Source organism: Artibeus jamaicensis, unplaced genomic scaffold (assembly GCF_021234435.1).
Source record: "Artibeus jamaicensis isolate MK-2021 breed Jamaican fruit bat unplaced genomic scaffold, CSHL_Jam_final contig_402, whole genome shotgun sequence".
In the NCBI taxonomy this organism is placed as follows: domain Eukaryota; kingdom Metazoa; phylum Chordata; class Mammalia; order Chiroptera; family Phyllostomidae; genus Artibeus; species Artibeus jamaicensis.
In genome coordinates, this window is record NW_026521818.1 from 20,251,713 (window position 1) to 20,274,814 (window position 23,102).

General features: G+C 39.1%; 1 protein-coding gene across 2 annotated transcripts in view; it reads left to right on the forward strand.

Moving 5' to 3' along the window:
* The first annotated feature begins 456 nt into the window (after window positions 1–456).
* The window catches only part of SLC27A6 (solute carrier family 27 member 6), a 71,079-nt gene continuing 48,433 nt past the window's right edge, over window positions 457–23,102 (forward strand). Inside the window, exons 1-3 of one of the 2 annotated variants that reach the window (XM_037138203.2) lie at window positions 457–1,752; window positions 12,536–12,739; window positions 15,846–16,004. In XM_037138203.2, the coding sequence (XP_036994098.2) occupies window positions 1,272–1,752; window positions 12,536–12,739; window positions 15,846–16,004 (844 nt within the window). In that variant the 5' untranslated portion in view covers window positions 457–1,271. The remainder of the gene's footprint in view (window positions 1,753–12,535; window positions 12,740–15,845; window positions 16,005–23,102) is intronic. The other variant, XM_037138204.2, reaches the window with a different exon arrangement.

Consider the following 23,102-nt stretch of genomic DNA (forward strand, 5'->3'; position numbering starts at 1 on the left):
AGCACTGGGCACTCTAAGCATTGAATTGCTATATAAATGTCCATGACAACCTAGTAATTTATGGTTTCAAAAATACTTTTTGTAGAACAAGCCAGTTTTATGGTGTTTAATGCACAAAGAATTCAAGAATCCAAACATTCTTTGACGGCCCAATTCATCTCTCTGCCTCTGTCTCTCTGCAGTTTCGTTTGGCCCCCTCTCCTCTCCAGACTCTAGTTGTAGGTCTCTCAATTCTTTATTGACTTAATTAAACGACCCAATTCCAGCCACCTGGTCCTCTCGGACCCTTTGCCACGTCCTCCAGCTTCCCCGCCAGAGGCCCTTCTGAGTCCTAAGGCAGTATAAGAGCCGAGGGAGGAGCCGGCGAGGGTAGCCCGAGCTGTGCAGCGACAAGCAGTAGGAGCAAGAGCAGGGGGTGGCCCGGAACCAGGAGGCGGGAGGTAGGCGGAGGACAACCCCACCGCAGTTGAAAGGAGAGATCAACCAGCCCCAAGGTCACCGGGAGGGGAGCTGCGGGCTGCGGCCGGGATTGGAGGCTGCTCCTTCCCGTGGGCAGCGGCGGCGGTCACCTGGGAGTAGGTGGCCGGCACCGGGTGCGGGTGCGTCCGAGAGGAGAGCCTGCCGCGCAGCGAGGGCGTCTCTCCGGGCGCCGGGATCCCACGGGCCTCGGGGCCAACGGCGGCAGTGTGGCCCCGAAACCCTCCCCGGATTCTGGCGCCTTAAGGCATTTGAAGGCTGTGGTTTCTCAGCCGTCGCCACCCCAGTTTCTGCTGGTTCCAATTGAGCCTCCAAGTTGCAGCCCCTGGAAGAACTACCCTGACCCTGGACGGACTTTTCCTGAGGCGGTGGTGGGTGGGTCTCCAGTAGGGCCACCGAGGCGAGGAGCCGGGAACTGACCCAACCCACCGGAGGACGTAGCTGGAAAGTGCCGCGGAGGAACCCACCGTCTGGCGAAGGCGCTGTGTCAAGGCCCCTTGAGGCTGCCTGCGTTGATTTCGCCAGAATCCTGCTCTCTCTTCGCAGCCACAAGGTGTCTCAAGTCTTATTCCTGGCATCCTCTCCTATGTTGCAAGCTTCTCTTTGAAAACTCCTAATTCTGTTTCACAGGTTCTCTCCCCCATACCCCAACTCCACCCCCAACGGCCAACTCCACCCCCAAAGGCTGGTATAAACTGCAGGTGCCAGTCCTGAACCCTGAGAACCTGCCTGGAAGAGAGGGACACTCACTCGGCAGGCTGGGACCAGAGGGGCATTCTGGCCCCGTGGCCCCCATGCTCCTGTTATGGATATCAGGTCTAGGGGCCGGAATAGTCTTACTGCACTTCGTGCAGAAACTCCTGTTCCCTTACTTCTGGAACGACTTCTGGTACCTGCTGAAGGTGTTACGCTGTGGAATTCGGCTGCAGCTGTACAGTCGGAAAGGGCAGCTTGTCACTGTCCTGGATAAATTTATGAGCTGCGCCAAGAAGCGGCCCCAGAAACCTTTCATCATCTATGAGGGAGACATCTACACCTATGAGGATGTGGACAAAAGGAGCAGCAAAGTGGCCTATGTTTTCCTGAACCATTCTACGCTGAAAAGGGGGGACACTGTGGCTCTGCTGATGAGCAATGAGCCTGACTTTGTCCACGTGTGGTTCGGTCTGGCCAAGCTGGGCTGTGTGGTGGCCTTCCTCAACTCCAACGTTCGCTCCAACTCCCTACTGCACTGCATCCGCAGCTGTGAGCCTAGGGCCCTCGTGGTGGGCGCAGGTAGAGTATGGGGTGTCCTCTGCCGCAGAATGTCAGCCCTGACCGTTCTCTAACCCCTCCAGTGTTTATGTTGTTGTTGTTGTTTGTTTCTTTGTTTTTGTTTTTCTGTTAGAACAATGCACATCTAATACTTTGGGTATGTGATGAAATTTGCATGCTACAAAATAATTTTACGATTCTATTACTCGTGGTTTAATACCCCCTTCACACTTTGATCACTTACTCTGTTGTAGATTAGTAAATATCAAGACAGTTTCAGAAAGTTATGAAATCTCCGCTTCTAACTGTTTGGAGAAGAGGACAATTGTACTGCTATTTATTATAGCCTCACTGATTGCAATAACACACGGACTTACTTAGAACTCAGTCAGTTCTAGATTTTCTCAGATCTGACAAAATTTATTGATGAGTAAGAAAGTTATCCTGATTTCATTGTGCAATACCACCTGCCTGCCTCTAATAGTAGCACTATCAAAGTTGACTAGATTCTCAAAAGAAACATTTTTCATTGGAAGTGCATGAATTCCGGTCCTCATATCTATTCTTATTTTGCACTGGTTGCAAATTAGGATTTGCCTAGCCAGGTCCAGCACCCACCTCGCAGCCAGTGAGATGTTTCTTGGTAGATTCTAGGCCTCTTTCACGCTCTTCTCTGCCCCCTTCTGTACATGATTATTTCTTTTTCTTCTCTTTTTAGACAAATGGCAAGCACAGTTTTTATTGTTTTGTTTTGTTTTAATGGAATTTATTGGGGTGACATTGGTTAATGAAATTATATAGGTTTCCAGTATACAATTCTATAATACATCATCTGTATATTGTCTTGTACGTTCACCACCCAGTCAGGTCGCCTTCCATCACCAAGGAAATTTCTTTCCTTTCAAAAAAGATTGCCTTCTTTTATATGACTGAGTAGTATTCCATCATGTAAATATACCACACACAGCTTTCTTTTATTCAGTAAGTTTTAACCTTTTCTCTCCCCTTGGAGTTAGGCTTTGGATACACATGTTGAGCCTGAGCTAAGGAGAAAAGTCTTTGGTTTAGTGCCTAATTATTAACAAAGAACCTAGGAAGATGGGTTGCATTACAAAGTATTGTAAACTAGAAGTATGAAAACAATGATACTTATTCTCTGAACTGTAGTAATAAGAAGGATAAATAAGTCACACTATTTTAATAACATGGTGAAACAATGTTTACCATTTGTGCAGGGACAAGTGATAATGGGAATGCAGTGGGGAAAAGTACCACAGTTCATCTTCGGACATACGCTGATGTTATTCCACTTCCCATAGTATTGCTTGTTCTAATCTAGATTGCGGTTCCTAGAGCAAATCTAAACTTTAAATTGTGTTACAAATTGATGAGCCATAAATTCCCTTTAGAAAGGCAAACTAAGAGGGCCACAGTACCCTTGAAAATTTAGTTTCTGGAGCCGAAATGTTAAGGCCAACCGAGAAACAGCCAGTCTCTGGAAGGCCTCTTAACATGAATAGACCTGGTTACTCTCAAACTAGAGTATGCAGACTTTACTGTTGACTGAGTTGTTGCTTAATTAGGACCAATTTGCCGTTTTACTTGTGCCTGCTTTTCCTTTGGTTGCAGTAATGAATTTCATTATTTTCTTGTTTTTGTTTTGAACACTAACAGTCTTTTTACATATAAAAGCCACTTGGGGATGCCAGAGTTTCTTCGTTTTTTAAATCCTCACCTGAGGATATGTTTGTTGATTTGAGGTTGGGCGGGGGGGACATCAGTGTGAGAAAGAAACATGGATTGGTTGCCTCCTGTGTACGCCCCAACTGGAGATCAAACCCACAATGTAGGCATATGCCCTGACTGGTTATCAAAACCACAACCCTCTCAGTTTATAGGATGATGCTCCAACCAGCTGAGCCACCAACCAGGGCAGATGCTGGAGTTTTAAGCCAGAACCATTTAGTTGCTCTGCTTAGTAAGAAGGTAGTTGGAGAAATCAACCTTAAATCTTACTAATAGTTCTTTTTTAGCATACCTCCAAAATATATTAATTATATAGGTTTTTAAAAGATGGGACAATTCTATTTTGATTAATTATTAGATTTTTTCTAAGACACAGCTTAGATAACTTTTCCGTATTTGAAGCTCTTACCCTGGAATACTGTGTTCTTGGCATTTTGAGTCTAATCAGTGAACAATATATACATAGTTTTTAGAATAAATTTCAGAGGTATTAGATTCTCATTGGATATTTCTAATAGAGATGTACAGTTAAATCATTATATCCCCCAGGAAAGTAAGTATATGGAGATGGAAAGACCAGTCAAGTGATTTAGACAGAAATTAATCAGATAGACTTGGGTTTTATTTATGGTCTGCCACGTCTTAGCTGTGTGATAGAAGATAAAATCAGCTAGATACCCTGGGCTCACTTTGCTTGGTTGTAAGATGGTGATAATACCATCCCCTTCACAATGTGATTCTGAAAATTAAATGGCATAGCTTTTGGAAAGTGGCTAGCTGAGTGCCTGGTATGTGTACTGACTAGATCCTCAGCGAATTGAAATAATTCAATTCACTGAATTGAATTATTATTATTATTATTACAGCCTCGGCCAAGGCTTTTGATTGGCATCTCACTAGGATTTTGCTGCTACAACCTTATTTCGTGTTAGCTATAAGAAAAATTAGCAAAATTTTACATTTCAGAAGTATTATAGAACCAATTTCAAAAAGGTTTTACAGACAGACCAGACAATGTCCATGGTGATAGGTGAAGTTTCGGTTGTGGCAGATGTCTAATGATTTCTGTCTCTAGGAGCAAGCCAAAGGAAAAGCTAAGCCACAGGGCAAATGTTATTTTTACTGTCACTTTTCTTAATAAAAATATCAGCAGTTGCCATTTACTCAAGGCCGACTGTGTAAAAGACACTCCCAGTGATTCTGAGAGGCAGATGCAGAGCTCTCCTTGGGAGAGTGAGAAGGAAAGAAAGTCACCTCGGTGACTAAGATGACACAACTCAGGAGGCTGCAGAGCAAAGACTCTGGTCTCGGGTGTAAGACCCTGCTGTGCTGGACAGGCCAGTTGTCTCTGGGGCTGTCGGTCCCCTTAGGACATAACTATGAAAACTGCATGCATTCCAGTTATGCAAACATAGCAAAGTAAAAGTTGCAAATATTAAGACATCAGGTTTTTAATACACAGATAACCAGAAAAAAATGAAAGTGTTTATACCATTAGTATTCCTTTCTCTCATGGTGCTTGCAAAGAAGTTTTATATCTGTGTAATTTGGTGCAGAAGACCTATCAGGTAGTGCCTTAAATTTCCCTGGGCAACTTCAGTGTTTGTTGAAAATTAAATATGCTTAGATTAAACCTATTCCTTTCCCCCAGTGTTTCAGCTCTGATTATTGTTGCCTTCTGTCAAGGTTGTCATCTGCCTCTATAATCTTTTCTCTTTACTGAGAACAAATAGGAAATGTTGCAATGATTGTATGTCATTTGAAAAAGTATATGCAATTACACCCTGGACATATTTATAGCAATAATAATAATCTCTTTAATTCTCAAAGTACTTTATAACTTTCAGTGTTTTCCACATATTGTCTTGTGATCCTCACCACAACCACAGCCCTGTTTTATAGACAAGGAAAGCATAGAGTGGGCACGCAGCCTCCTGTAGCTCATGCCTTTACGAGAGGCAGTGTGGGCATGGAGTCCAGATTTTCTGATGCTAAATCATAAAAGCATATTGGGTGCGTGTTTGTCTTTGTCCTCCTTTCTGCGCCTTTTTATTCCCTCATCTCCATCATCTCCCATCCACTCCTCTTCCTCACCATCCCCCTCATGCCTTTTCTATTCCTTCCCTCTATCCATCTACTGGCTCTCAGCACCTTTCACACCGCAGGTGTGCCGTGATTCACAGTGATGCAATGGGATGATAAACTTTTATAGCCAGTTCACGAATGGATATTCATGTGCCTTTGGGAATAACCTAGAGCTCAGATGCAAATAAGCTCTTTGAGGTGAGGAATTTTGTTTTATTCACTGAAACATTCTCAGAATTTAGCACAGAGGAGATGTTCAATAAATATTCATTGCCCAGATGATTGAATGACCTAACAAAAAACTATGAGGTACATATGGGCATTCAGTAACTTTATTTACTTATAAATTTTGGCTAATAAATTGACCCTCTGCTGTCTATTTGGTAACTGGTTTTGAGAGTAGGTATATCAGTGGAACTTCTTTGTTGTGTTATTGTGTATCAGAGTTGCCAAGTGCTAGACTCATGACACCCCACAGGTGCAGTGTTTTAGACACACTAAGCATCCACAAGCTTTCAGATTCTGTCAGCATACCACATATTAAATCATTGTAATTATAAATGTATAGCTAAAAATCACCTGGTTACCTTGAAGGCTTTAGATTCAATAGTATTTTGCATCTCAACATGTTTAGGAGGGCTTTGGATTTCTGTTCACAAGAAGTAAATATCCTGTGTCTGTTCGATGAACTTAAAATAATGCATGCGGCCTCGCCCTGTCGCTTTTCATGATCTGTTGCATTCAGAACGTGCAGGGAAAATGTTCCAGTTAACAAAGGAGCCATTGTAATTCTCCAAATGACTTTCAACCATAAAGCCATCTGCTTCTTAAAGACCAAAACTAAGAGTTTGAGAAAACATAAAGACCCTTTTGGTTTTATAAAAAGTAATAGGTATTCAGAGAGATAAAATAGTTTATGTGAACTTTTATTATTTTATCCATGTACTAGGAAACCTTGACAAAAATCTATTTTAATTTTCAGGGTATTTCTTTTACTTATATTTAGTAGAATGCCCTTTTCCCCCCCATTTTAGACTCAACTAGGTCAAGAATTGCCTCCATTCCAAAAGAACACAACTGATTTTCATAGAAGTTTAAGCAGCTTCGTGTCAAGAGAGCTTCCCTTGTGCATTTACTTTTCTAACTTTCACTGCTTTGTCATAGAAAAATAAAAACAGTACAGCAGACGCATCATGCCATCGTGGTCGCATTTGAGTAACGATTGTTAACTGGCAATAGATGTGTCGGAAACAACGTCAAATGAAGTGTTCTGCTTCTTGTTTTCTTGTACACTTTTGCCTATTTGTTCCCCAGAAGATGTGAGGACACCTGAAAGGGAAAAGACAAACCCACTTACAAACTTGTGCGCATCCATTCAGGGCAGTTAGTAAAACTGCTTCAGGGAAGAATGTGTAATCACAATTGAAAGACGTGCCTCTGCACACTTCCTAGGCTTATGATGATTGTTAATAAACTAATATTCATAAAATAGCTGACACATTATTTCTGATAAAATGAGTTTCTGGACTGATGTGAAGGATTAGTATCTACATCATGATATGAATTGCTTTAGGACATTGCTTAAGTACTTACACGTCAGTGTTCTTAGAAACCATAGCTCACCCATGCATTCTGTGAACAGCCTATAGAGTTGCTCTGGGTAGGAGGATGGTAGTTATAAGCATGTGGTGAGATCCGTAATTTCCATTTGATTCTACCTTGCAATAATGGAAAGCTAAAGTTGACCATTTGTAGTTGAATATCATATTAGTTCTATTAATGCACAAAAGTTTAAAGTTGAAATGTTTGCCAGTGTATCAAGAGGTTTTTAATACAGTGTGAACAACTCATTGAATTTATAGTCTCAGAAATTTGAATAAGATACATGTAGAGGTAAGAAATTAATTTGTCGAAAAAGTGCTAAAGGATTATAAGGAGAAACCTGTTTTTATGCTTGCGACCCCTCCTGACACAGTGCCTGACAATGCAAGAAACAGTTTGTATTTTCTGGAAGACCCTATTACTTTGAAAAGAGAGATTGAGCTTTCTCCTGCAATGTAGACTTTGTTAAAGGTCATAGAATATTCAGCTGTCTCATCTTCTTATGGTGGTTTACTTTTAACACCTGCACACACGCGATGGATCCCAAGGGCAGAGCTCAGTTCTGTGACCAGGCATCTCTCCATCTCTCACAGTGAGTATGCAAGTCACAGTCAGCCAGAGGATGACCCAAGGAGGCTACATATCCTCCTCTGGGGGCCCTCACCTTGCGGTTCTACCTATTTCGTTGGCAAGACACTTCACCGAAGAGTAAACCTTCATGAAACACAGCCAAGTTTCCTTCAAGTATTTGAACAAATGCTATTTGGGCGGGTGAGGGGGGAGGTTAGGGCTTAATGTTCAGAATTTACTTTCCAAATGACACTGAAACTTTTCTTCTTGTTACAAAAGATTGACAGTGATAAGTAAACAATGATTCTTTATCCCCTATATGATATGTTCAGTTTTTTGTCTCAATTCTTACTATTGTTACCCACATTTCCTTCCACTATTACAGAAATGTTTTGTTAGATAAAATTCTGCTTTAAAATTCTATAAGTCAATTTACTTTTAATGTATGAAGGAAATTAAGTTGTAACTCCTCTGATTCTTAGGAATCTATTCATTTCCCTTTTCCTGTAAAATTTCCCCTTCACTTTGTAAATGTTCACTGTTTCTTTAGACTCTACAATTCCAACAAAGATTTTGGGCCACGATGAATCATATTTTAACTTGATTTATGCTAATTTTGCCAATTTAGACACACATATCATTAAGAACATGTAAAAGTATATGCTGCTAATTTACAATTCCAGATGAGAGATTTGAAATTAAGGTAATGAAATGAGTCGGTTCAGAGACTTGTACTGACTCATGCAAAGTGCCACAGAGAGCAATTAAACAAAATTTACTGCTAAAAGTTAAAAGAGGAAGTCTAGATTATTTGCTTGTCTTGCTTTGTCATTTATTTATAACTTGTTCTTCCCCTAGCATTCCTCATAATATTTTTCACTTCTCCCTCTTACCAAAGCAATCTACATACAGCAGCTGGCTGTGTATGCTCAGTAGAACTATCATAGTTATTTTCTCTGGACTCGGGCAGTTTACTTTATTTGGATTTGTTATAGATATAAAAATTAATGTAAAAAAATCTCAAGTCCCAATCTGCCTGCCACCTACAAAATAAAAACTCTATCATTCTCTGTGTTCCCTTTGTTTTCTTGCAGGTTTTATTTGTGAACCGCCTTGTCCCATTTGACATATTTCTTTTGCTGCCTCTTTGTGATCAGCCTGGATTATAAATTTTGAGGAAGGAAATCATGAGTTTTTCTCCTGTGCCTTGTATTATAGTAGAACTAAACAGTGGCTGACATATAGCTTTTTATTTTTAATTATATTTTATTGATTATGCTATTACAGTTGTCCCAATTGTTCCCCCAGGCCTCCCTCCACCCAGCACCCCACTCCCACAGTCAATCCTCCCACCATTGTTCATGTCCATTGGTCATGTGTGTAAGTTCTCTGCTACTCCATTTCCTGTGCTGTCCTTTACAGCCCCATGGCTGTTCTGTAACTGCCTATTTGTACTTCTTAACCCCTCACCTCCTCACCCATTCCTCCACATCCCTCTCCCATCTGGCAACTGTCAAAACATTCTCTGTATCCATGATTCTGTCTCTGTTCTTGTTTGCTTAGTTTATTTTATAGACTCAGTTGTTGAGAGATGTGTGTGTATTGCCATTTTATTACTCACAAATTTTGATCTTTTTCTTTAAAAAGTCCATTTAACATTTTATATAATAATGGTTTGGTGATGATGGACTCTTTTAGTTTTTCCTTGTCTGGGAAACTCTTTATCTGCCCTTGATTCTAAATGATAGCTTTGCTGTCTAGAGCAATCTTGGCTGTAGGTCCTTGCTTTTCATGGCTTGGAATATTTCTTGCCAATCCCTTCTAGCCTGCAGTTTCTTTAGAGAAGTCAGCTGATAGTCTAATAGGAACTCCCCTGTAGGTAACTAATTTCTTTTCTCTTGCTTGCTTTTAAGATTGTCTCTTTATCTTTAACCCTTGGCATTTTAATTGTGAAGTGTCTTGGAGTGGGCCTCTTTGCATCCATCTTGTTTGGGACTCTTTATGCTGGACTTGCATGTCTATTTCTTTCACCAAATTAGAGAAGTTTTCTTTCATCATTTTTTCAACTAGATGTCCAGTTTCTTGCTGTTTCTTTTCTCCTTCTGGCATCCCTGTCATGTTGGACCTCTTGAAGTTGTCCCAGAAGCTGCTTACACTATCCTCATTTTTTGGATTCTTTTTTTCTTCTTGTTCTGATTAGTTATTTTTCATTTCCTTATGTTCCAAATCATTGATTTGATTTTCAGCTTCACCCATTCTACTGTTGTTTCCCTGTAAATTCTTTATTTCAATTAGTGTATCCTTCCTTTCTGACTGGGTCTTTTTTATTTTGCTGAGGTTGTCGCTAAGCTCCTTGAGCATCCTTATAACCAGTGTTTTGAACTCTGCATCAGAGAGCTTGCTTATCTCCATTTTGTTTAGTTATTTTTCTGGAGTTTTGATCTGTTCTTTCATTTGGGCCATGTTTCTTTGTCTCCTAATTTGGGCAGCCTCCCTGCATTTTTTTTCTATGTATTAGGTAGACCTGCTGTGACTCCCTATCTTGGTAGTGTGGCCTAATGAAGTAGGTGTCCTGTAGGGTCCAGTGGCACAGCCTCCACTAAACAGAGTACTTGAGGTGTGCCTTTCCTGTGGAATGGGTACACTCTCCTATTGTAGTTGAGCCTTGATTACTGCCGGCAGGTCAGTGGGAGGGATTTACCCAGATGAGTCAGCTGCAAGGGCTGTTGTGTCCATTGACCACCCATCTCCACCCTCCATGGAGGCACAGCTGTGAAGGTGCAGGGCAGTGGTGCCCCAAAGTGGCCTGTAGCTTCCCACTGCGTACACAGGCTCTGTGGTTTCCTGAGAAAGGTCAACACCCATCTTCGTTTTGCCACAGGCCACCCTGCCTGAACTGTACAACAATTTATGTTGGCTGCTACTTGTGCTGAGCTTGGAGATACCTAGGGGAAGCCAAGCTGTGAATCTAGGCTGATTGTATGCTGGGCCTGGGGCCACTTAGCAAAAGGTACAGGAGCTGGGGGCTCACTGAAGCTGGCTGTTGCTTATTTGAGAGGATTTAGGAAATTATGAAGCAAGACCCAAGATCAGCCATTCACATGGAACAGCAGCTTGGGTGGGCCCATAAATTAGGTGGGACAGAGTCTCTGGGGATCTCTAGGGTGGGGCAAACAGTGTTAGCCAGGGTGATGGAATCTCAGAAATGGCACCTGCATCTAACTCTGTGTGGTGGGAGGGTTCAGAAAAAGGACCGTGGCTGCTGCCAGACACTTCAGTTCCTCCCTGTTTGCCACTGATGCTTTTCAAGCTGCTACCCTGGTGCCAGAGGTCAGAGGGAATGAGTCTGTTGTAGTCTATGTGGGTTCTTTAATAGGAACTGCTTGGGAGTCTAAAAGTTTCTTCCACTGAGCGAATCTCTGTTCGCTTTTGCTGCCAGAAGTTATAGGGACTTCCTGGCAGTGGAACCCTGGGCTGGGGGGGCTTGGTGTGGAGCTGGGACTTCTTACTCCTAAGATATCCCTCCTGAGTTGTTACCTACCACACGGGGATGGGGCACTAGCCCCTCCTACCAGTCTGTATGAATGTGGTTTCTTTAATTCTGTAGTTGTCAAATTCAGCTCAATTTCTGACAGTTCTGAGTGACAGTTGTTCTACATTTTTGGTGTAATTTAGATGTGGTTGTGCAAGGAGGCGAGCATGTTTATCTATGCTGCCATCCTGACTGGAAGTCTCCAGATGGCTTTTTGAAATAACTGGATAGTGATTGACATTTCCAGAAAAAATTTTAATGCAGTGCCCTGAACTCAGCTTCAAAGCAGAACATCCCTTGTGATGATTTTTAAACTTTTGTTAAAACTTGAGAATAAATATAATTGCTTAGATGGAAAGGTCCATATTTACATGTTCTTGAACATTCTGACCAGGGTATATTTTATATTCAATAATATTTTTTATCATTGGTTTCTTTCATGAGGTCATGTATAAATTTTAGAGTTACACTTGGGTCATAATAACATCAACTTTACCATCCACCAACTTGTGACCTTGGTGTATTAGTTTCCTGGGGATGCTATATAGTCAAATGCCACAACTGGATAGCTTAAAACCACAGAAATTTGTTTCCTCACAGTTCTGGGGTTAGGAGTCCAAAAGGAAAGTGTCTGCAGGGCAGTGCTCCCCTCAAGAATCCAAGAAAGAATCTTTTCTTGTCTCTTCCTAGCTTCTGGTGGTTGCTGGTAATTGGGCATTTTTTTGTGTAACTGTAAAGGGCCACTGGCTTCTCTAAATCTCATTTACCTTTTGACTCTGCGGCGGTTTCTAGGTCATAGTGGTCTTGTGATTTCAGAGTGCTCAGGGGGTTCTCCCAAATGTATTACATTATTGTGGAACTAAACAGTGACAGACACGTTTGTTTGGCATAATGAGCTACTGAGTTGTACAATATTTCAAGGACAGCATTTAGTGCAGTGTCCTGAACTTAGATTTAAAGCAGAGTCTAAAAATTAGTTTTATTTGAAAATTGGGGAAAAAAATAGCCATTTGGATAATGGCCTACCCAAAATCCAATTTGAATAGGTCTATTTGCATTGATTAAATTAGGTGATGACTAGATTTCCCTTTTAGTCTGGTCCTGTTGAAATAGAATCATAACATGACTTAGATATTACTTACTCAACATGAAAATTAAATCAGCATTGTATTTAAATTTTATCTCTGTTCCAACAGGCCAGAGAAAGCACCAGATGAATGGTTTGAGATTTATGTTTTGTTTACTGACTGCTAATCCTTTGGTTTTCAGATTTACTTGAAGCCATAGAAGAAATCCTCCCCAACCTGCCAGAGGGTATCAGTGTTTGGGGAGTGACAGACTCTGTTCCCCGAGGCATAATTTCACTCACAGAAAAACTGACGACAGCATCTGACAAGCTAGTGCCAAGTAGCCACCATGTTGCCTCCAACCTCAAGTCTCCTTATCTTTATATTTTTACCTCTGGAACAACAGGTATGATTTCTTTTTTTCTTAAGATCTCAAAAGAAAGCAACAATGTTGGACAAATGTCTGCCAAGGGTAGTGACATTAAATTTAACTTGGTCTACCTTTAATTTGCCAAGCTATCAGGTCCACTTACTACTTGGCTATTGTCTTCCAGTTTGGCAGTACCAAGAGCGAAGCACAGCTGAAGCCTTGACCAGCTTCTTTGACAAGATCTTTGCTAGCGTCTCTGTTCCTTAGATTCCTGATACATAAAAAGAAGAGATTAGTTTAAATAGTTTCTAATTATCCTGCTGGATAATCCATCAGTCTACTTTAAAAGTTTTTTATATTCTTGTAGAAAATGTTAAATCCTAAACAGATTCCAGCTGTAGCAGAAGTTTGAAGACATGCTCTATTATTACCTTCTGACTTTCAGCATACATACTGAGTGGTCTTTTTCTTTCTGATATCTTATCCTATATGTGCAAACTGGTATTCTTTTTATTTTCCTTTGGGGATTTTTAGAATCTTTTAAGAGTTTTTATTAGTCTATAACATCATGATGACTTGTACTAGGACTGGTCTAAATCTTCTTTTTTTTTTGCTGGAAAATTTGTAGGCCTTTTTAGTCTAGAAACTCAGATCTTGCAAGTCTAGTTAATTGAAAAAAATTTTTAATGCTATTGTACGTTCTCTTCTTTTTCCTTTTTTATTTCTGTTCTTTCTCCCTGTTCACTTGTTTGTTTATTTGTTTGTCTTTGGAACTCTAACTTTTTGAAGATTGGCCATTCTGGATGGAGTTATTCATTTTGTATTTTTTCTATCCCATTTTTCTTCTCTTATCTTTCAATTGACTTTTTGAGATTTATCTTCTTTAATGCTTCTTGAATATTCCTCTTTCTATTACCTTTGTATTATTGACATTCTGTAGTCTCATTTCTCTTGGAATATTAATTATAATAATTTTTTGAAAATTTCTTCTCTCTATCTTGTCTTTATTTTCTTCAACATCCTTTTGTTTTAGGGTTCTATTGGTCTCTAACCTTTACCCCACAGGATTACCCAAATATCTATTGATTTTGGGCTGAAATTAATACTTAAAGTACAGACACCAGAACACAGACACACAAAACATACCGTATCCTGACTAGATGAGCCCAGTGTGTCCAAGTGGACCTGGGGGACTGACTGGTGTCATTGTCCAGGGCACTTTGTTGGGGGTTCATGACTGTCAGTGTCTGTCAGTTTTTGCTATTCTGAGCTATTCGGAGTCCTCAGATGAGAATCTGGAAGGGTAAACCTAGTCAAGGGCTAAAAAGGAGCTGCAGGAGAATGCAGACTTTCTCTTATTCTCCAACTGTCCAGTCTCTCTTTTTCCTGCTATTTCCAGAGTCGCTTTTAATAAAATCTCATAAAGAGATTTTAATAAGATCACCTTTAATAAGATCTCATAAACCTGAGATCTACCAGGGAAGAAGAAGCAATCTGGAGCTGTAGTTTACTTTTCTTTTTTATTCTTTTGCATTTTAAAGCAAATATCAAAAGTGTATGTTGAGCCCTGGCTGGTGTGACTCAGTGGATTGAGTGCTAGCCTGAGAACCAAAGGGTCGCCAATTCAGTTCCCTGTTAGGAATGGGAAATAACATGCCTGGGCTGCAGGCCAGGTCCCCAGAAGGGGACACGGAAGAAGCAACCCATGTGGATGTATCTCTTCCTCTTTTTCTCCCTTCCCTCTCTCTGAAAACAAATAAATAAAATCTTTTTAAAAAGCATATATTGATATTCTTACAAAATTAGTTTGTGAATGATTGTATTATACAGGAAAGAAATACAAATATCTTCTCATAGCCTAAAGTCCTGAGCATTATGAGATCTTGTTGAGAGAAGCACAGAGCAACATACGGAATTGGGCATCCAGACAATGCCATGCTTTATGGATATAAAGCTATCAAAGAGTGTAACAAAATCACATTGAGTTCAGTAAGGATTTAATTGACATTTTAATAAAACACATTTCTCTCTCTCTCTAACAGAAACTGATGTTTTGCAACTCAAAATCCAGAGCTGAATTGATTGTAATGCTAAAAATATGAGAATTTATAATATTATGCCCCCTGATATCATAAAAAGCACTTGATTTTCACCACCAAAAACATTACATTCATAATGAAGGAGGTGTTGGTGCAAGTTAGGAAGTGAGGCTTTGAAAAGTTACACAGTGGGAGTAGGGTCTGCTCATAGGCTCTCTCCGCAGGTTATAAGGGAACTCTTTGGATGATGTCGACTATTACCTAGCAACCCTTACTACTGCCAAGTCCTGTTTGCCCAGGATCACGAAAAGATTATATTCCAGGACCCAGGAACAAATTCAGAGCATCTCCGAATAAGAAAAGAATTGAGGTCAATTTTCATACCATTTATATCTTTTGACTAGGGAGGTTATATAATAACTTGATGAACAAGGGGTAAGAGTTACATAAACTCCCTTTTCTATGTCCTTGACGTAGTTGCTTCATAAACAGAACTTCTATGAAACTCCCTGTTTATAGTTCCATAACTATCTTTTCTCTATGAGGCACCTGCTGGTCAGCTTTCTGAGCCTCTGTGGGATTCTCTGAGGGAAATCACCTTTCTTCAAGGCTTCACCTTAGTGTTCAGCTTCTTGAATGGGTGGTGTCAGTCGTCCATCTGCTTTTCTAAATTTTGTTGCTGTCATCTCTAGTTCCATTCTTTTTATTTTCAGGGTCTACGGTGTATCCAGTCTGCTAGCTTCTAGTTCTGTAATTGCTGTTGGCCTTGGTTAGGTGGCCTCAAGCATGTCTAGTAATCCTAACACTTTTGTATCTTTATTTTCATATTGTTCATTCATTTTACTTTAAATTATTCAGTAGGCTATTTTATTTATTTCAGATGCATTTGAGTTGGTTCTAATTGTTGAACTGTCTGTGCACTGCATGTAATGAGCATTTTTAAGCTATTGTATATAAGTGGAAAGGGTATTTGAAGTGTAACTGTGCTATTATTTCAATAAAGACCTCTGACACCTAAAAAAAAAAAAAAGAGGAATGTCTAGGAAAGGCTAGACTTGATTTCTGTTATATATTACATATGTATTTTTTTTCTTTACTTCTAGGTCTACCAAAAGCAGCTGTGATTACTCAGCTGCAGGCTTTAAAGGGTTCCGTTGGACTGTGGGCTTTTGGTTGTACTACTGATGACATTATTTACATAACCCTTCCTCTGTATCATAGCGCAGGAGCTCTCCTGGGAATTGGTGGATGTATTGAGTTAGGTAAGCTTTTATTTTGTTTGTAAGTTTTCAAAATGCCTAATAATTAGAACTCATGTTTTTAAAGTTTTAAACTATACCAGTAGAATTCAGAATGATTGTGCATGTATTATATAATCATACCATTTAATAAATTGTACAATTTATTAAAAGTACACAATTTCATTACATATTCAGTATATTCCTATTTTCTAATTTTGATAAGTTTATTTTATTTTGTTTTTTATTGTATTTTTTCATTACCATTTAGTCTCCTTCCACCTCCCTTCCTTCCACAATCACCACACTGTTGTCCACGTCCATGAGTCCTTTTTCCTTTTTGCTCAATTGCTCCAGCCCCTGACCTCACCCCTGCCGTAGCAGTTATCCTGCTCGCTATCTATGAGTCTGTCTCTATTTTGCTTATTAGTTCAGTTTGTTCATTAGATTCCACATATAAATGAAATCATATGGTATTTGTCTTTCTCTGACTGGCCTAGCATAATATTACCCAGGTCCAGCCATGCTGTCACAAAGGGTAAAACTTTCTTCTTTTTATGGCCACGTAATATTCCACTGTGTAAATGTCCCATCGTTGTTTTATCCACTCATCTACTGATGGACATTTGGGCTGCCTCCATATCGTGGTGATTGTAAATAACACTGAAACAAACATAGGAGTGCTTATGTTCTTTCAAATTAGTGTTTTGGATTCCTTCTAATACATTCCCAGAGATGGGAATGCTGAGTCAAAAGGCAGATCCATTTTTAATTTTTTGAGGTATCTACATACTACTTTACACAGTGGCTGCACCAGTCTGTATTCCCATCAACAGTGCAAAAGGGTTCCCCTTTCTCCACCTCCTCACCAGAAATTGTTGTTGGTTCATTTACTGATGATAGCCATTCTGACAGGTGTAAGATGATCAGTAATGTTGAGTATCTTTTCATGTGTCTATTGGCCATCTGTAAGCCCTCTTTAGAGATGTGTCTCTTCAGGTCCTTTGCCCATTTTTTAATTGGGTTGTTTGGGGTTTTTTTGGTGATGAGTTTCCTAAGTTCTTTATAAACTTTGAATATTAACCCCTTATCATATATATTGGCAAATATGTTCTCAAATTTCGTGAATTCTCTTTTTATTTTGCTGATGTTTTCCTTTGCTGTGCAAACCTTTTTTAGTTTGATATAGTCCCATTTGTTTAATTTTTCTTTTGTTTCCCTTGCCTGGTGAATATATCATAAAATATTGCTACAGGCAATGTCCAAAGATTTTGCTGCCAATGTTTTCTTCTAGGATCTTTATGGTTTTAGGTATAACATTTAAAACTTTAATCTATTTTGAATTTATTTTTGTGTGTGGTGTAAGAAGTTGATCTAGTTTTATTTTCTGCACATATCTTCCAATTTTCCCAACATGATTTATTGAATAAACTATCTTTAGCCCATTGTATGAGCTCACTTCCTCTGTTGAATGTTAATGGACTATAAAGTTGTGGATTTATTTCTGGACTCTCTAGTCTGTTCCATTGATCTGTGTGTCTCTGTTTATACCAGAACCATGCTGTTTTCATTATTTTGGCCTTGTAGTATAGTTTGATGTTAAGTAGCATGATTCCCCCAACTTCGTTCTTCTTTCTCAGGATCGCTGTTGCTATGCGGGGCCTTTTGTGTGGTTCCATGTAAATTTTTGAAATATTTGTTCTAGTTCTATGATATGCATCATTGGTATCTTGATAGGAATTGCATTGAATCTATAGATTGCTTTGGGTAGTATGGATATTTTAATAATGTAAATTCTTCCAATCTATGAACATGGTAGGTGCTTCCACTTATTTGTACATTCTTCAGTTTCTTATAATTTTCCAAGTATAGTCTTTTATATCCTTGGATAGATTTATTTCTAGGCATTGAGTTCTTTTTGAAGCAATTGTAACTGGGATTGTTTTCTTAATCTCTCTTTCTGTTAGTTCATTATTGGTATATAAAAATGCAACTGATTTCCGGATATTAATTTTGTATCCTGCTACTTTGCTGAACTCATTTATTATTTTTAGAAGTTTCTTGGTGGGATCTTTGGGATTTTCTATGTACAACATCTGCAAATAATGATGGTTTTACTTTCTCCTTTCTAATTTGGATGCCTTTAATTTCTTCCTCTTGCCTGATTGCTATGGCTAGGACTTCCAGTACTACATTGAATAAGAGAAGTAAAAGTGGACATACCTGTCTTCCTCCCAATCTTAAGGGAAACACTTCTAGTTTTTGCCCACGAGTATGATGCTGGCAGTGGGTTTGTCATATATGGCCTTTATTATGTTTAGGTATATTTCCTCTATTTCTACTTCACTGGGAGTGTTTATTATAAAAGGTGCTGGATTTTATCAAAGGCTTTTTCTTCATCTATTGATATGCTCATGTGGTTTTTATACTTCATTTTGTTTATGTGATGAATCATATTTATTGATTTGTGAATGTTGTACCATCCTTACATTCCCAGCATAAATCCCAGTTGATCATGGTGTATGATGTTTTTGATGCATTGCTATATTTGGTTTGCTAATATATTGTTGAGATTTTTAGCATCTATGTTCATCAAGGATATTGACCTATAATTTTCTTTTTTTGTAGTGTCTTTATCTGATATTGGAATTAGGATAATGCTGGCCCTCATAAAATGAGCTTAGGGGCCTTACTTCTTGAATTTTTTTAAATAGAGAAAGAGAGGTATTAGTTCTTCTCAGAATGTTTGGTAAAATTCACCTGTGAAGCCATCTGGTTCAAAGCTTTTGTTTGTTGGGAGTCTTTTGATTACTGCTTGAATTTCACTAGGTGTATTCTGTTTATTCAGGTTCTCTGATTCTTCCTGATTTAGTTTTGGAAGACTGTATGTTTCTAGGAATTTATCCATTTCATCTTCAGGTTGTCCATTTTGTTGGCATATAGTTGTTCATAGTATTTTTTTATAATACTTTCTCTTTTTTTGGTGTCAGTCAGTATTTCTCTTCTTTCATTTCTGATTTTATTTATTTGGGTCCTCTCTTTTTTTCATGATGTGTCTGGTTAAAGGTTTGTCAATCTTTATCTTTGCAGAGAACCAGCTGTTGGATTCATTGATCTTTTGTATTTTTTTATACTCTATTTCATTTGTATCAGCTCTGATATTTATTACTTCCTTCCTTCTACTCACTTTGGGCTTTGTTTGTTGTTCTTATTTAGGTTCCTTTAAGTGTGAAGTTATATTATTTATTTGAGCTTTTTCTTAGTTTGAGATAGGTCTGTAATGCTATGAATTTCCCTCTTAGTATTGCTTCCTCAGTGTCCCACAGATTTTGGATTGTTGTGTCCTCATTTTCATTGGTTTCAAGGTCTCTTTTGTTTTCTTTCTTGATGTTGTTAACTCACTCATGTTTTAATAATATCTTATTTAGCTTCCAGGTCTTTGGGTGTTTTTTAGTTTTCGGCTTGTGATTGATTTCTAGTTTTATAGCATTGTGATCAGAGAAGATGCTTGGTATGATTTCAATCTTCTATAATTTATTAAGACTTCTTTTGTATCCTAACTGTGGTCTATCTAAGAAAATGTTCCATGTGCACTTGAAAAATATGTATATTTTGCTGCTCTGGGGTAAAATGCCCAGAAGATAACAATTAAATCCATTTAATCTAGTGTGTTATTTAAGGCTGCTATCTCTGTGTTGATTTTCTTCTGGAAAATCTACCCATTTAAGTCAACAGGGTGTTAAAATCTCCCACTATGACTGTATTTCTGTCAATCTCTCCCTTTATGTTCATCAAGATTTGCTTTACATATTCAAGTGCTCCTATGTTGGGTGTGTAAATGTTTATTAGGGTTATAGCCTCTTGTTGGATTGTTCCCTTTCTCATTATATAGTGTCCTTTTTTGTCTCTTACTATAGTCATGCTTTTAAAGTTCATTTTGTCAGATGTAAATATTGCTATCCAAGCCATTTTTTCCTTTCCATTTTCATAACATATCTTTTTACATCATTTTACTTTTGGTCTGTGTGTATCTTTTGATCTGAGGTCGGGTCTTAGAGGTAGCATATACATGAGTATTATTTTGTTATCCATTCAGCTACCCTCTGACTTTTGGTCGGAGCATTTAAGATGATGATTGATAGGTATGTAGTTAGTGCCATTAATTGTTAGAGTATTTTCCTGTGTTTTTTTTCCTTTCTCCTTTTCTTTTTCTTCCTGTTACAGCAAGCCCTGTAACATTTGTTTGTTCTCGTTTTGTGTTGACAAGCTCCTTTACTTTTTCTTGTCTGGGAAGCTCCTTTTTCTCCTTCAGTTTTAAATGATAGCCTTGCTGGGTAAAGAAGCCTTGTTTGTAGGTCCCTGCTTTTCATCTCCATGAGTATCTCATGCCATTCCCTTCCAGCCTGAAATGTTTCTATTGAGAAATTAGATGACAATCTAATTGTTGAAATTAGATTGTCCCTGCTTTTCTCTTGTGGCTTTTAGGAGTCTCTCCTTGTCTTTAAGCCTTGTTGTTTTAATTATGATATGTCTTGATGTGGGCCTCTTTGGGTCTGACTTGTTTGGGACTCTCTGAGCTTTCTGGACTTGTGTGTCTTTCCTTCACCAGGTTAGGAAGGTTTTCAGTCATTATTTCTTCAAATAAATTCTCGATCTCTTGCTCACTCTTTTCTCTTTCTGGTATTCCCATGATGTGGATGTTGTTACACTTCATGTTGTCTGAAATGTTTCTTAAGCTTTCCTCATTTTTAAAAATTCTTTTTTCACTTCTTTTTTAAAAATTTGTTTGCAAGAGGCCCTGGCTGGTGTAGCTCAGTGGATTGAGGCAGGCCTGTGAACCAGAGAATCTCAGTTTGATTCCCAGTCAGGGCACATGCCTGGGTTGCAGGCCAGTTCCCATCAGGGGACCCACGAGAGGCAACCATACATTGATATTTCTCTCCCTCTCTCCTTTCCTTCCCCTCTAAAGATAAATAAATAAAATCTTTTAAAATTTTTGCTTACAAGAATTAAATGTATCTTTTTAATAATATATTTTATTGATTATGCTATTCCAGTTGTCCCTATTTTTTCTTCTTGGAACCTTTCACCCAGTACCTTCATTCCCTCCATTACCCCTCCCTTAGTTTATATCCATGGGACATGCATGTAAGTTCTTTGGCCACTCCATTTCCTATACTGTTCTTACCATCCCCCTGTCTATTTTGTACCTACCAATTTATACTTTTTTAATTCCTGTACCTTTTCCCTTATTTTCTTCTTTCCCCCTCCTAGTTGATAACCCTCCAAATGATCTCCATATCTATGATTCTATTCCCATTCTGTGTGTCTGCTTAGTTTGTGTTTTAGATTTAGTTGTTAATAGTTGTTAATTTGTTGTCATTTTATTGTTCATAGTTTTGATCTTCTTTTTCTTAGATAAGTCCCTTTAACATTTCATATAATAAGGGGTTGGTGATGATGAACTTCTTTAACTTGACCTTACTTGGGAAGCACTTTATCTGCCCTTCCATTCTAAATGAAAGCTCTGCTGGGTAGAGCAATCTTGGATGTAGGTCTTTGGATTTCATGACTTGGAATACTTCTTTTCAGCCCCTTCTTGCCTATAAGGTTTCTTTTGAGAAATCAGCTGACAGTCTGATGGGAACTGCTTTCTAGATAATTGTTTGCCTTTTTTCTTGCTGCGTTTAAGATTCTCTCTTCATCTTTAGTTTTTGGCATTTTAATTATGATATGTCTTGGTATGGTCCTTTTTGGATCCAACTTGTTTGGGTTTTTCTGTGCTTCCTGGAGTTGTATGTCTATTTCCTTCACCAATTTAGGGAAGTTTTCTTTGATTATTTATTTAAATAAGTTTTCAATTTCTTGCTCTTTCTGTTAGCCTTCTGGCACCCCTATGTTATGGATATTGGTATATTTGGAGATGTCCCAGAGGCCTCTTATTCTGTCCTCATTTTTTGAAATTTTTTTTTCTTCTTGCTGTTCTAATTGAATGCATATTTCTTCTTTATGTTCCCTGGTGTTGGCTTGATCCTTGACTTCATTCCCTCCACTGTTGGTTCCCTGTAGGTTTTTCTTAATTTTACTTAATGCCAACTTCATTTCTGCCTGGGTCTTTCTTGGCTGTTGCAGTACCCAGTGATTTCTTTCAGCATCCTGATAACCAGTGTTTTGAACTCTAACTCTGATAGGTTGCATATCTCGATTTCATTTAGTTTTTTTTTGGTGGGGGGGAGTTTTATTCTGTTCTTTCATGTAATAATTTGGGCCATATTTCTTTGTCTCCTGATTTTGGCAGTCTCCCTGTGTTTGTTTTGTGTATTGCATAGAGCTGCTTTGACTCTCTGTTTTACTAATGTGACCTATTGTAGCAAAGGCACTTCTAAATTGTTAGGTGGCCTTAGGTAATCACCAGGGTGAGGTAACCCATTCATTCCACTACTTTGTGGCTTTGTGTCGGGGAGGGCTAAGAGAGGGGAAAATGATGATACCTGGCCTGTGGTGATCGCCTGGGAGGAAGCTGTCTTCTTGCATTTACCCTGTTGCCAGTCAGTTCACTTTCTCCCCTTCTCTCCATCTGCCACTTGTGTCCTTCCAGCTGTTGCCCTGGTGCTGAATCCTAGAGGGGGTAGGTTTTGCATAAATCCTGAGACCTTTGTGGGTTCTTTAAGAGGACTCTCCTGAGAAACCTGCAGTTTTTTCTGCTACCCCAAACCCCACTGGTTTTATAGCCAGGGGTTATGGGGACTTTTCTTCCTGGCACTGGAACCCTGGGCTAGGTGGTCTGTTCTTGGACTGGACTCACTTGCTCCCAATGTATCCCTCCCAATTTTTATCCACCACACAAGAATTCAGGACCACTTTTTCCACCACCTCTCTGTGACACTGCATCTCCACCTCTCTTACCCATTTGGATGGATGTAGCTCCTTTAAATCTTGGTTGTCAGACTTCCATACAGCTTGATTTTCTGACGAATCTGGGTGATATTTGTTTTGTAGTCTAGTTGTAATGCTTGCAGTAGTTGGGCTCAGAGGCTAAGTGTGTTTACCTCCCTCTCTATCTTGACCAGAAAGAAGTCTTTAATTCTTTTTTTCTTTTTGCTTCTCTGCTTGGGTGTTCTT